At 43.2% G+C, this 13,791-nt stretch overlaps 1 protein-coding gene across 4 annotated transcripts in view; it reads left to right on the top strand.

Moving 5' to 3' along the window:
• The window catches only part of C3H6orf118 (chromosome 3 C6orf118 homolog), a 45,416-nt gene extending 31,827 nt beyond the window's left edge, over nucleotides 1-13,589 (top strand). Inside the window, exons 10-11 of one of the 4 annotated variants that reach the window (XM_073337879.1) lie at nucleotides 12,916-13,018; nucleotides 13,254-13,589. In XM_073337879.1, the coding sequence (XP_073193980.1) occupies nucleotides 12,916-13,000 (85 nt within the window). In that variant the 3' untranslated portion in view covers nucleotides 13,001-13,018; nucleotides 13,254-13,589. Of the gene's footprint in view, nucleotides 1-12,915 lie in introns of all 4 variants that reach the window. The other 3 variants (XR_012158126.1, XM_073337878.1, XM_073337881.1) reach the window with 3 other exon arrangements.
• The last annotated feature ends 202 nt before the right edge of the window (nucleotides 13,590-13,791 follow it).

Raw genomic sequence — 13,791 nt, 5'->3', positions numbered from 1 at the left:
TATAGAGTCAATCTCTGACCCACTGATTGATACAAAGTGGGAACATCTGGAGAAGTCAGAGGTGTGGGTTAGCCTAGGGACTGTGACAACTCAGATCTGGTTAGAGGGAGGGTCAGAATTACAGGGCTGCATGTGATTTTAGTTTCTGATAGTCCTTTGGTTCTGTGAGGTAAAACAACATTTTAGATTAGAACTGCATGTCCCAGAGAGCAGGAGTGGAACCTCCCAACCCAAAGTCAATGGCATATGACAAAGAAAACTTGGAAGAAAATGGAATGTCACTGCATCTGAAAGAATAATGAGAACTATTTTGTAAAAAATAAAAATTCAGTAGCATTGTTTTAAAATCATTCAAATGCAGCGCTTGCTTAGCCAAGAGGTTATTAGAAATAAAATATCAAGGAAATTAGTAGTAGATATACTTGAATACAAAGTTAATTAGTTTCATTTCTATGATGTTAATTATTAAAAGTAATTAGCCCTGAGGTACTTAAGAAAGGGCCCTCACTAAATGTTTTTTAATGTAACATAAAGACTTAAGTTTTGCTTCCAGCAGAGCTCAAGTATAAACCCTTTAAAAATGTACAGTGCCTCAGGATATTTGCATAATAAGGCATATTATAAATGAGATACCTCCAAATTCTGCCCTCCTAGTATTATGATTCTCAATTCTGGAGCTGACATTACTCTTCCTATCCAGGATAGATCAGGAAAACTAAAACATTAGCAATAGCATGAGATTTCTGAATCAAAGCCTGTCTGGAGGCACAATTGAAGGAGAACACCTAATTGTCTGATGTCAGAACTTTATCATCCTTTGCCCTTAAAGCACATAACTTTATTAATATGGAATTTAATTACAGGCAAGGCATAGATTAACAATTTAATTATTTAATCTCTACAGCAGCAGCTTCCCCAAGGTGCTGTGGGATTGTTCAGTGAATTAGGGGTGAAACATGCAGCCTGTGATGAGAGCTGAGAAAATCTTTTGCAGACATTTATTCAGCTTTCTGGAAGATGGCTGTGATTTCCTCAGATTTATTTTTCCATTTGACAAATGGCTTTACAGTATCTTTCCTCGGTTGATTAGTTGCAAATATTCTAAACTCAAATTCTGTTGTTTAGTTGTAATTGGACAGATTAAGTCACATTGTATTGTTTGTTTCCCTGGCTGGATGAGTGTGCATGGATTTGCAGCACAAGGAGTAAAAATTCCCCTCAGAATTAGCTTTCTGAAATTATTTATGCTAGTAAACTGGATTTCTCTAAAGTTAGATGAAGTTTTTCAGATGAAACTTTCTTTTGCCAAAAAAATGCAGATTCAGGAAGATTGAAACATTTTGCAAATTTGTGTCAAATTCACTGAATTGTTTGGGGGCAATTACCCCCCCCCCCAACAAACTAGCAAAAAAATCAAAACCTTTTTATTTTTCAATTCAAAATGATATTTTGTTTTTAATTGTACTTCACTTTTATTTAAAAATGGTAAAGAACCCCCTTAAAAATTCAATGCCCTCCCACCTCCCCCTTGTGTCACTTGACCTGAAACAATCTATCTGACTTTCTTTCTTAAACACTTTTTCAGTTGGGACACCAACCTGAAAAACCAGTTATTCTTACAGTTCTAGATCCCTCAAATATTTGCAGAAAATGCCCACAAATGTGTCACAAAGATGGTTGAAGTGAATGTGTTTAAACATATGAATATTTACAAAAAAAATTGCATTCATTGTTCTGCCCGCAAAGTCATCCCTGGTACGACATAGGGCAGTTAATGGTATAAGTTAATGCTGCTCCTTGCATCATTAACACCTGATCCATGGTTTACTCCTCTTTCCATAGGAAAGCAGCATGTAGCTGCAGTGAGAGAACTAAACGCAGGATGTGAAGATGCCTGCATTTAACATTATAAAGGATGTACAGATCTGTGACAATTAATGTAAACCATTATCTGTTGTCACAGATTTATTATTCTCCAAAGATACATGCTGTATAAATTACACTCTTTGGTCTGTGCTCCCAGTACGAGACTTACAGGGAACAGCCCAAGCTTAACTTTCCAAATCGGTTGCCTCCAGTGGGGTGGCGGGGGTTGGGGGAGAGAGAGAGAGAGGTGGAGTACTATGCAATCGAACAATAACAACTAATGGTGACTCCAACTCTTAGGGCATGTCTACACTTACCTCCGGAGTGATTGATCCAGCGGGGGTCGATTTATCGCATCTAGTGAAGATGCGATAAATCAACCGCTGAGCGCTCTCCCGTCGACTCCAGTTACTCCGTGGGAGTGAGAAGTGCGGGCGAAGTCAATGGGGGAGTGCCAGCAGTCAACCTACCACAGTGAAGACACCGCAGTAAGTAGATCTAAGTACGTCAACTTCAGTTACGTTATTCATGTAGCTGAAGTTGCGTAACTTAGATCCATCTCCCCACCACACCCCCAGCGTAGACCAGGCCTTAGTTCTTTGAGTGATGGTCCCTATGTCTATTCCACTTCAGGAGCGCATGTGCTCCATTCACCTGAGACTGGTAGATTTTTGCTAGCAATGCACATTGGTTTTGCGCCTGTGCTTTCTCCTCCTCGTGCTTCAAACCGAGGGTGTAAGTGGCAGTGCGGACTGACTGCCTCTCCAGTTCCTTTCCACCACAGTGGTCTGAGACAGAACCTCTTTGGTACCTGCACCGTTAGGTAGCTGCTTCTTTTAAACTGTAGTTAGTTGCCAATAGTTGTAAACCTGTTTTTAGATAGTGCAGTTTAGGAGTCATGGGAGCTTGGGATCCCTCCCAACCCGAACAGCCCCTTGTATGGGCTGTCTAGTATGTCCAGGATCCCTGGATTTAAAAAGTGCATGGCTTGCTCCCCTGGGCTTTTCCAATCAGCGACAATCACAACTCATGCCTCTATTGCTTGATTCATTAGAACCCCCTTGTGAAGCGGTCTGCGCCCCACAGGGCACCACCTAGTGCTCAGAGGAGGATGACAGGCACTGTTCTGTGACTGGCCCTCTGAGTGGGCCACAAGTTGCATCCACCCCTTCCGGGGTATGTGAAGAGTGCCACAAAGTATAGTTCTGCAGCCCAGCTGGGGGCATCAGGCTTCACCTGGCCAAAGTCCCTGAGTCAGGACTCTCTGGGATATGGAGGTCTTCCTTATAAGTCTCTGGTGTCAGACATAGGCTTTTTTCCTCCAGCCCTATCAGGAGCAGGGTGTATGGGTACGGGAACTTGATCCCACCCTCTGTATGAGGTTCTAATTCAGGGCCCAGAGGCAGGCAGCTGAGTCCTGCACTCTGGAGTGCTATGCAACTGTCTCCCTGGATCACTTCCTAACAGTCTCCAAGAGAAAACCGGTAAAGAAAATAAGCCAAAGAAGATGTCTCTGACCTTGCAAATGTCCAGAGTCCTTTTCTCTTAGCAGGGAAAGATGTGTCAGGGGCCCTGGCAGCTGGGCCTCCCAAAATTCTCCTTTTGCAGAGCTTCAGAGTGCAGGTCTGCTCACCTTCACTGGCTGCTGCAGGCGAGCTACTCTCTGCTTCCCTTTTCAGCTCCTCCTGCAGCCTGTGGATGTCCACATCCAAGAAGAGATCCTCATCTCTGACATCCACTAAGTCAGGTGAGACACTGCACCCCAGTATGAGAGCTTCAGGAGCTTGCAAGGAACATGGTACTGGTTTCCTGGCACCAAAGGGCAACAGCACCCTGAAAACAGCTTTCTAACTGAAAAAGTAGGACCATCCACAACACTGGCAAAGGGAAAAAGGCAGAAGACATCTTCTACGCTGTCAGTAGCAACACAGAGTGAGAAGAAGTCATCAATAATGAAGACCACGGCAAGAAACAAGGGGGAACAAGGTCCATCCCTCTTTTACTGCTTCTGTGCAATCTCAAACTGGTGCATTTGCTACCCAATCACTTGTTCAGCAGCGCACCTTCCACGGGTGCACAACACATTATAGCAGAGATCCTTAGCAGATGTTTCTCTAAGGACCAGGAGTGGGAACTATCTGACTTAGTGGTGAGGAGAATGCGGTGGGCATTCCCATCTTGGGATCTGTTTGCATCTCAACAGAACAAGAAATGCCTGACCTCCTGCTCCAGGCCACAACTCCAGAGGGCACACACGTCTAGTTTGATGGTCAGGACAGAGGATGTACATGTTTCCTCTGATCCTTCTCTTACCTCAAGTTCTGAAGAAGATCAAAGAAGATGAAATGTCAGCAATCGTGATTGCTCCCCAATGGCCCCGATAGTTCTGATGTCCAAGCATTCTCAAGATGTCCTTGTGCATCCATATTTGGCTTTTCCCAGACCTGTTGATTCAGACAGAAGCAAATACCCCAACCCTGCATCCCTCCATCTAACAGTGTTGGGTATGGTGGATGTAGCACAAATCCCTGATTAGAAACACAGAAATGTACACATGAAGCCATGATGGCTGGCTGACTTTTGTATTGCAGAGAGAGAAGAAAAACATCGTAACCACTATCTAACAACAGAGTCAACATAAGCAACTGCTTAAGAAACTATAACTGCAAAATTCACATAAACAGATTCAAAATCTGCTTGATACATTCAAATATATCACATCTGTCTTCTCCCCAGAAATATAATGGGCACAGCGCTGTCAGACATACTTGTGGCAGAACAATCCAAGGTCCAATTACAAATCAGATCTTTCAGGTGGCTAGTGTTTTCTTTCTGGATAGTGTCTGCCAACATTTTGAACACTCCCCTGAGGAAGTGGGGTGTCTGCAGCAATGTCTGACTCATGTGTTCCCTCAGATGATGCCAGTTGTTCAGCACAGCTGCTTTCTGTATAATGTTATTGGTTGTTGCATCAAGCTGGGGCACAAATAGCGTCTCCCTAACTGTTGCTTTTTTTGTCAGACATGGAGTCACCAACAAATCTCGCAATTGGTCAGTGTGCCGTTTGCAAAACATATTTGGTGCCACTTGTACTGTGTAGGACAAAGGACTCATTTGTGCACTAACAATTGATGAAAGCCGTGTACTGGGTCCCCAGTAATCATGCACCAGTACTGTTTGACCCACTTGTAGCTGATGAGGTGCCCTGGTCCTTCTCACCTTCACTTGACGTATTATTTCTGGCTTATATCTGACTTTAATAAGCCCAAGTGTGACCTGAGATTTTGGCTCACAAACAGCATTGGCATGTGTTGCATTTTGATATGCTAGCAAAAAATGTACCAGCTTTTGCTGTAGTGACCCCTTCTCATCTGCCAAGAATTGCAGGGCTTGCTTAAAAGAATTATATAAACCTTTAAACAAAGCCATTTATGGCTGGATGGTAAGGTGCAGAGGTAATATATCTAATAACATTTTTCTTTATGAACTGCTGAAAATCTTCTGAACGAAACAGAGAACCCCTTTCACTCTCAACTTATTCTGGTGGTCCAGTTCTGGCAAACAAACGTTGACGTTCTATACTGTCTGTGCAGCTGTGGTGGTTTTCATGCAAAAAACTTCCAGCCATTTGGAATGGGCAGCTACAACTACTAGATACATCATACCCAAAAATGGTCTGGCAAAATCAAAATGCAGACATTACCAGGAAGTTGATGGCCATTCCCAAGAGTGTAATGGTGCTGGTTTAGGCACGCGCTGTACCTGTTGGCATCCTAAACATTCTTTAGCAAGCTGCTCTATTTCTTGGTCAATGCCTGGCCACCATACAAAACTGGCAAGTGCCATCATTTTTGCTACCCCTAAGAGACCTAAATGAATCTCATCTAATACTCTTGTGCCCAGTTTACTAGGTAAAATAACACAAATTCCCCACGTGACATACCCTTGATGTATGGTAAGCTCACCTTTGCATGTGTAAAAAGGTGCCAGCTTCGGGCAGTCAGTATATTTCCAGCTCTTCAAAGCTGGCTTCATAAACCTGAGCTAGTGTGGGATCCCTCTTGGTTTCTTGCTCAATCAAACTACGATTCACTCAGGAGCACTTGATCTGAAACACATTGACAGATTTGATAGATCCTGTCTCTATTACAGGCCGCCCTTCAACTAGCACAGGCAGGCGGGGGAGCCCATCTGTATTTGTGTGCACGTCTTTTCTTTTGAATTTGATGTCATAGATGTAACCAGAAGAGAGCCCAGCATTGCATTCATGCTGCTGTTGTTACAGAAGCTCCATTCCTTGGATGAAGCATGACTATTAATGGTCAGTGGTTGGTGACAAGGGTGAATTTCCTCCCATATAGATACTGGTTGAATTTCTTCACACCCCATTCCAAATTTAAATCCTCCTTGTCTATTTGTGCATAGTTATGTTCTGCTGCTGTGAGAGATTTAAGGCAAACGCTATGGCTCTCTCACTGCCACCTGGCATGGAGTGCAATATAACCACCCCAATTCCATGGGATGAAGCTTCACATGGTAACTTGATAGGCAAGGATGGGTTAAGGTGTGTAAGCACACTTTCTCAAGGACCTACTGCTTTGCTTCCAGGAAAGCTTTTTGACACTCACATGACCATACCCACTTTTGACCAGTCTGCAGTAAACAATTAAGCGGATGCAATACAGTACTATACTTGGTACAGATTGGCTATAGTCATTGATAAATCCGAGAAATGATCTAAGTTGTGACACATCCTTTAGCAGTGGAGCTTTCAGAACTGCTTTAATCGTCTCCTGAGATTTATGTAGGCCTTATGCATCAATAATGTGCTCACAGTAAGCTATCGAGTCCTTGAAATATTCACATTTTATGTGATTGGCTCATAAGCCATATTCTTCAAGATGTTTTAATATGCTTTTCAGGGTTTCCAGATGATGTTCTTCACTTCCACCAGTCACAATAATGTCATCCAAATAACACTCTGTTCTGAGAATACCTTGCAAAACCTGGTCCATTGCCACATAGCAGGAGCTGAAGCAATACCAAACACTAGTCTGTGGTACTGATACATACCCTTTTGATTGTGAGGTTTGCCTTAGACTCTCCTTCAATTCCATTCGTAGGTAGGCCTGTGACAAACCCATTTTGCTGAATCATTGCCCCTCCCAGTGTAGCAAAAATGTCCTCAATTCAAGGAAGGGGGCATTTTTCAAGTCAGTACAGGGTTTACGGTGACCTTAAAATCTCCACATACCCTTACTGCATCAAGTTTAACATTTGGGACGATAGGAGTAGAATACTGTAAGGCAGTGGTTTTCAACCGGTGGTCCGTGACCCCCTGGGGGTCTGCAGACTGTCTAAGGGTTCTGTGAAAAATTGCCATTACCATAGAACAGTGGTTTTCAATCTGTGGTCCATGGACCCCTGGGGGTCCGCAGACTATGTCTAAGATTTCCAAAGGGGTTCTGACCTCCATCTGAAACTTTTTAGGGGTCCACAAATGAAAAAAGGTGTTCCATTGCTGAAAGGGCAGGTCAACCTCTGTGAAATTTGGGCTGCACTTCTCAGCTAGGATTATTTTAGCCTTTATGTGTTTTAGAGTTCCTATGTCCTTCTTGCAGGTTCCCAGTGCCTGACATAGTATCCCTTCCAGCTGTTGTTCAACTGTTTTCATGAGGTCTTCTGAAAGTGACTGCAGCATCTTTATAGATTTCCCATCCAGAGTAATGATTGTATAACCATTCATGGCCTCACAGAGCCAGTCCCCACTTCTCAATGACATAAGTCTGATAAACAGTGCTTATTGTTGTACTCCACACTCACTTGCATCACTCCAATTGGCACTCTTTTTTCAGCAACATTAATGTCCCCTTCAGTTTGGTATTTTTAAAAGTTTCCATATTCCAGACGTGAGATAACAGACACTGCGGCACCTGTTTGAGCACTTTTCCCACCACCCAGGATGTCAACTAGATTGCTGACTTGTCATTTTTAATCAGACTATATATATCCAGGCTGGCTACTCCACTCTCATGCTCTGTGTCACTATTTCCTCTGTTTACAGACTATACACTAATAGTCCATTTCAATTTGCATCTTTGGTCTCCTCCATATTAATCTTAGTGTGACAAACAGCTTGGATAGGATCTTTTTTATTACAGCTTCTGCAATATGCATCTTTGAATCAGCAATCAGGAGTGTGAAACCCTTTTCTGCACTAATAACGTGTCTGTCTGCTGAGTGGACCAGATCTTGCCTTGGGTTGCAGATAGTTTATTCATTCCCACTTCCGTTTTAGCTGCGGTATGCAATTCTGTTGCATCCCTTGCTGCAGTTTTCAGCCTTACTCCAATTTCTACTGCATGTTTAAAGATAAGATTTTCCTCAATTAAGAGCCTCTTCTGTATGCTTTCATTAAGCAGTCCACACACAAATCTGCCACGTAGGGCTTTGTTAAGCCCATCCTTAAAAGCACTATGTTGTGATAACCTTTTAAACTCTGTCACAAAGGCAGAAATAGATTCACTTTCAAGTTGATTTCTCTTATGAAACCTGAATCTTTGTGCTATAATCAGGGGCTTGGGTGCCAAGTGCTCTTGAACGGTTTGCATTATCTCTTTAAAGGTTTTGCTTGCTGGTTTCTCTGGGGCAATCAGACTGCCTATTAAACTGTTACGTTTTTCCTCTTATCACACACAATAATGCTGCTACATGTTTTTCTGGTGGAAGTGCATTTACTTCAGACTACAGCTCCAGCCTCTCTCTATATGTGAGCCAGTCCTCAATGGCAGTGTTGAAGGCCTTCATATTTCCAGTACAGCCTTCTATTTGACCTCGCTGCTGTTAGTTTAGTACTTCGGAGTAGTCACAGTTATAGGAGACTCCTCTCCCCACGCAGGGCTGCAAGCAATGTCAGACATTGTTTTGCTCCTTTGATGCATAGAATGTTCTTGAAATCCTCATTGCCAGTTGCTCTGTATGGCAGAAACAGCATGAGTCCCTGATTTAGAAACACATTCATGTACACATGGTTTGAACCATGATGGCTGACTACATCTTGTACTGCAGAGAGAGAAGAAAAACATAGTAACCGCTATATAACAACAGATTCAACATAAGCAACTGCTTAAGAAACTATAACTGCAAATTCACATAAACAGATTCAACCCTCTGCTCAATTCATTCAAATATACTTACACAGCATGGAAAAGATTTTCTACCTGGTGCCAGCATTCATAGATTCATAGATTCATAGATATTTAGGTCAGAAGGGACCATTATGATCATCTAGTCTGACCTCCTGCACAATGCAGGCCAAAGAATTTCACCCACCACTCCTAAAAAAGACCTCACACCTATATCTGTGCTATTGAAGTCCTCAAATTGTAGTTTGAAGACCTCAAGGAGCAGAGAATCCTCCAGCAAGTGACCCGTGCCCCATGCTACAGAGGAAGGCGAAAAACCTCCAGGGCCTTCCAATCTGCCCTGGAGGAAAATTCCTTCCCGACCCCAAATATGGCGATCAGCTAAACCCTGAGCATATGGGCAAGATTCATCTGCCAGATACTACAGAAAATTCTTTCCCGGGTAACTTGGATCTTACCCCATCTAAAAACCCATCACAGGCCATTGGGCCTATTTATTGTGGGATACCCCCAGAGGATGCTGAGATCCCTACTATTATAGACTACCTCCTCCTTCTAAAAATGTTGGGATTGTCTCTCAGTTCCTTGCGGGTGCACTTGGCAGCTGTTAGTGCCTTTCACTCTCCAGTGGATAGCCATATGGTCTTTGCCCATCCTACTACTAGTTTCTGAAGGGACTTGTCAGAATCTTTCCTCCACTGCTGATGTTTAGCACAATATGGGACCTCAATCTTGTCCTATTGGGTTTAATGAACTCTCCATTCAAACGGTTAGCATCATGTGCCTTTGCTCATCTATCTATAAAGTTTGCCTTTCTGGTTTCAGTCACCTCAGCCAGAATAGTAAGTAAGCTGGGGCCCTTATAGTGGACCTAAATATGGAATTCCACAAGGAGAAAGTTTCCATGAGATTACACCCCAAATTCATTCAAAAATAATCTCAGAATTTCTTTAAAACGAGGTCATACACTCACCAATTTTCTATTCAAAGCCACATGTTACCAGAGAGGGCAGGAAACTACACTGTTGAGCCCTGACATTATACCTGCAAAGGACAAAACCCTTCAGGAAATCTCTTGACCGTTTTGCCTCCTTTGCTGAGTGTATGACAGGGGAAATAATCTCCACACAAAGACTTTTCAAATGGCGTTTGGGCTACATTTTGCTTTGTTATGAGCTAATAGTGACTCTTCCCCTACAAGGTTTGAGGCCCCACTTGACTAGAAGCTAGGCTGCATCTGTAGCGTAATTTGAGATGCCCCTCTTCTGGGGATCCACAGGGGGCTGCAGCATGAGGCTCCATGCACAGTTTTGTAAAACATTATGTCATGATACAAACTTCTGTAGTAGACATTCTTCAGCAGAGCAGTCCGCCTGAAACAGCATTGGCATCAGCACTGGACTCAGGCTGGGGTGCACGCTTTCAGGACTTCACGGCAAATAGGCCCTCCAGGAGGCAACCCCTACATCAACATATTAGAGCTCAGAGTAGTCAGTTTCACTGCCATCACTTCCCATATCAAGAGACACCCAATCAGAATAATGGTGGACAACAGAGCAGCAATATATTATATCAACCAATGAGGAGGAGCAAGACCCCAGTCCTATGCACAGAGTCCATAAGACTATGGAACTGGTGCGTATCTCACTGCATCCTGATCTCGTGGTTTGTCTACCAAGGTTGCAGAACACAGTAGTCGATTCCCTGAGCAGGCATTTCTGTCTGGGGGGAGCATGGCTGCAACTCAATGGGAGATATCCTAGCCACTCCTAGGCATCATATATTGCTATATGCTTATTTCCAACGCCATCACTACGCAAGGTTCTGAACAAGCTGAAACAGGAGAAATTAGTAACCAGCCTCATAGCGCTGTTGTGCCAAGACAGTCATGGTTCCCAGAGCTGATTTGCATGGCTCTGCAGCCACCTTTCCACCTTTCTCTAACATTGGATCTCCTTACCCAGCAGTTGAGATTCACCACCCAGCCCAGCTTCTCAGTGCTTTACCTCAAGCACTGAGGCTACACGTGGCTCACTGGCATAGAACTGGCTTGCTCAGCAGAAGTATAAAGAGTACTGCTCTAGAGCAGGAAATCCACTATGAGGAAAACCTTCCTACAGAAGTGGAAACATTTTCAAGTTTGGTGCAGCCATCAGTCTGCACCTCCTCTTGAGTCTTGTGCATCACATATTCTCAATTACCTACTGAATTTAAAAACCACAGGATTGTCACTGAGCTGAATCCACGTTCATCTGGCTGCTTTTACAGCCTTTCACCTCCTTATTGAAGGTTTTTCAGTCTTTGCTCACCTGACCACCATGAGGTTTGCTAATGGCCTGTTCAACCTTTTTTCTCCTGTCAAAGAACCTACTCCACCATGGAACCTCAATTTCATTCTTAATAAGCTGAGTAAACCACTGTTTGAGCATCTGGGCAGTTGTTCCCACCTTCGTCTGTCCCTCAGGACCTCATTCCTCACAGCCATCACCTCAGCCAGGAGGGTTGGGGAGCTGGGAGCTCTTATGGATGACCCACCATGCATGGCATTCTATTGGGACAATGTGACATTACATCCCTGTCTTCATTTCATACCTAAAATTTCTTCAGAATTCCCCATTCATCAGGACATACATCATGTGTTATCCCAAGGCTCACTCTGTGAGAGAAGCAGCAACCCTTCGTACACTAGGTGTAAGAAGAGCTCTTGCTTTTTACCTTGACAGGACTAAGCACTTTAGGGCTTGCCCTAGACTTTTCATCTCGATCACAGAACAAATCTGATCTGATCTCCACTCAAAGACTGTCTAAATGGGTTTTGGGGTTCATCTTAACCTGTTACAATGTCTTGGGGGTGCATCCCCCTCCCAGGATGATTTCTTATTCTGCTAGGATCCAGTCAACCTCTCTGACCCTACTAAAAACATCCATCTCAGTTATTTGCTATCTGATCTTCAGTGCGCACCTTTTTCCAGCACTACTCTCTCACACTTGCTTTCAGAGCCAACACAACTTTCGGTGATGCTGTTCTACAGTCTGTAGGGAATCTGCCTCCTCAGTATTGAGGTACTTCATGGGAATCAAATGGAGCACCCAGAGGGACAATAACTCAAAGGAGGAGGAGAGGTTACATATCTTGTACAGTAATTGGAGTTCTTGAAGAAGTTTTGTCCCTATGAGTGCTCCACTCCCCACCTTCTTTCACTTCTGCCTCAGAATCTCTTTCTCTCTGGACTTTGTGGTTGAGAAGGAACTGGAGTGGCAGCAGGACCACTTCCCCATGAAAATCCTTGCAGAGCAGCACAAGGATATACAGGGCATAGGCGCAGATTCACAGACACCACTGATAAAAATCTCTGATCAAGAGTGCATGGGCGCATGCATGTCCTGAAGTGGAGCACCCATAGGGACCACACATCTCGAAGAACTCCAGTTACTGCACAAGGTAAGTGACCTCTCCTTATCTCTACAGTAATTGGAGTTCTTCAACATGTGTGGTCCCTATTTGTATTCCACTACCCATCCTCCTGCTCCTCTCCTGTGGAGCCTTATCCTACAGCCATTCACAGTAGAAAAGTAACTGGAGAGGTCACACTGCCACTTATTCGCTCAGTTCAAAGCATGAGGAGTAGAGGGGTGCAAGCACAGACCAATGGACACTGCTAGCAAAAATCTTCCATCTCAGCGCATGGAGCACATGCACACCTTAAGTGGAATACAGATAGGACCACACATCTCAAAGAACTCCAGTTACTGCACAGGTAAGTAACCTTTCTTTCCTTTTATATTGCTGACAGTGGAAGAGTTCATGGAGGGGTTGCTATTCTGTCCCAGATGTTTGCTGTGACACTTTTACCCTGTGCTTTCTATGCAGTTAGTGTATTGATTGTGTGCTTTTTGTTTTTAGAAAGTTGTGGGAGTTGCTGAAGAAATTCTTGTCACTTGAAGATAATGAATCGTCAGACAATTCAGAAGAACATGTAGGAAGATAAATTGTAGATGCCTTGATGGTATACTTGACACCTTGAAACCATGCAAATGAAATCCAAATATGAAAAACTGATGCTGAGTCTCAGAATTAAGTATAATAATGCAACTTCAGAAATAGAAATGCATGCCATTTTTTACACAAATTATCATGGTTTGGTATTCTGTATATATAGAAAGAGATTACTGTATACTATCTAGAAAATGCCCTGAATTAGTAATAGCAATTGTTTAAGTAACTATGCCTTTTCCATGCAGCTTTCAATAGAAGCCGCCCTCGCTTCGTGATGGAACCTTTATTATGCAAGTGGCAGAAGTTATTAATTAAAATCCCAGGATGGAACTCACAACTAACAGCTATTCAAGTAAATGGAAGCTGCAGCTTCTAAATAAGATCTATTTATATCACTGTGTGCAAACACTTTCTTGCAAGTACTGCATACAGGACTTGATTTGGACTGGTATACAGTGGTATGGCATACTGGCACCTCTCCCGGAAGCCCTTCTTGTTCTTCAGAATCTCAGCTTCCGTCTTAGAAAAGTAAATGTCTAGCTGTTACAATTGCAATAAAACCCTTGAAAACACAAACCAAGTATATGTGAAGCAGCAGTGTCTGCCTGAATTTGCAGAGTGCCTGTAAAGCTAGCTCCGAAGTGTGTATTGCCCCATTCATCTCAAAGAGGTGTTAATTCAGATGCCAGTAATGATATTTTAAATGTCAACATTGTTTATTATTTCATGGCTCATCAGAGTATGTAAGAAAAAATAGAGGAAGGAAGGAAGACTGATATTATG

Source organism: Lepidochelys kempii, chromosome 3 (assembly GCF_965140265.1).
Source record: "Lepidochelys kempii isolate rLepKem1 chromosome 3, rLepKem1.hap2, whole genome shotgun sequence".
Taxonomy (NCBI): Eukaryota; Metazoa; Chordata; order Testudines; family Cheloniidae; genus Lepidochelys; species Lepidochelys kempii.
This window is presented reverse-complemented; position numbering and strand designations above follow the sequence as displayed.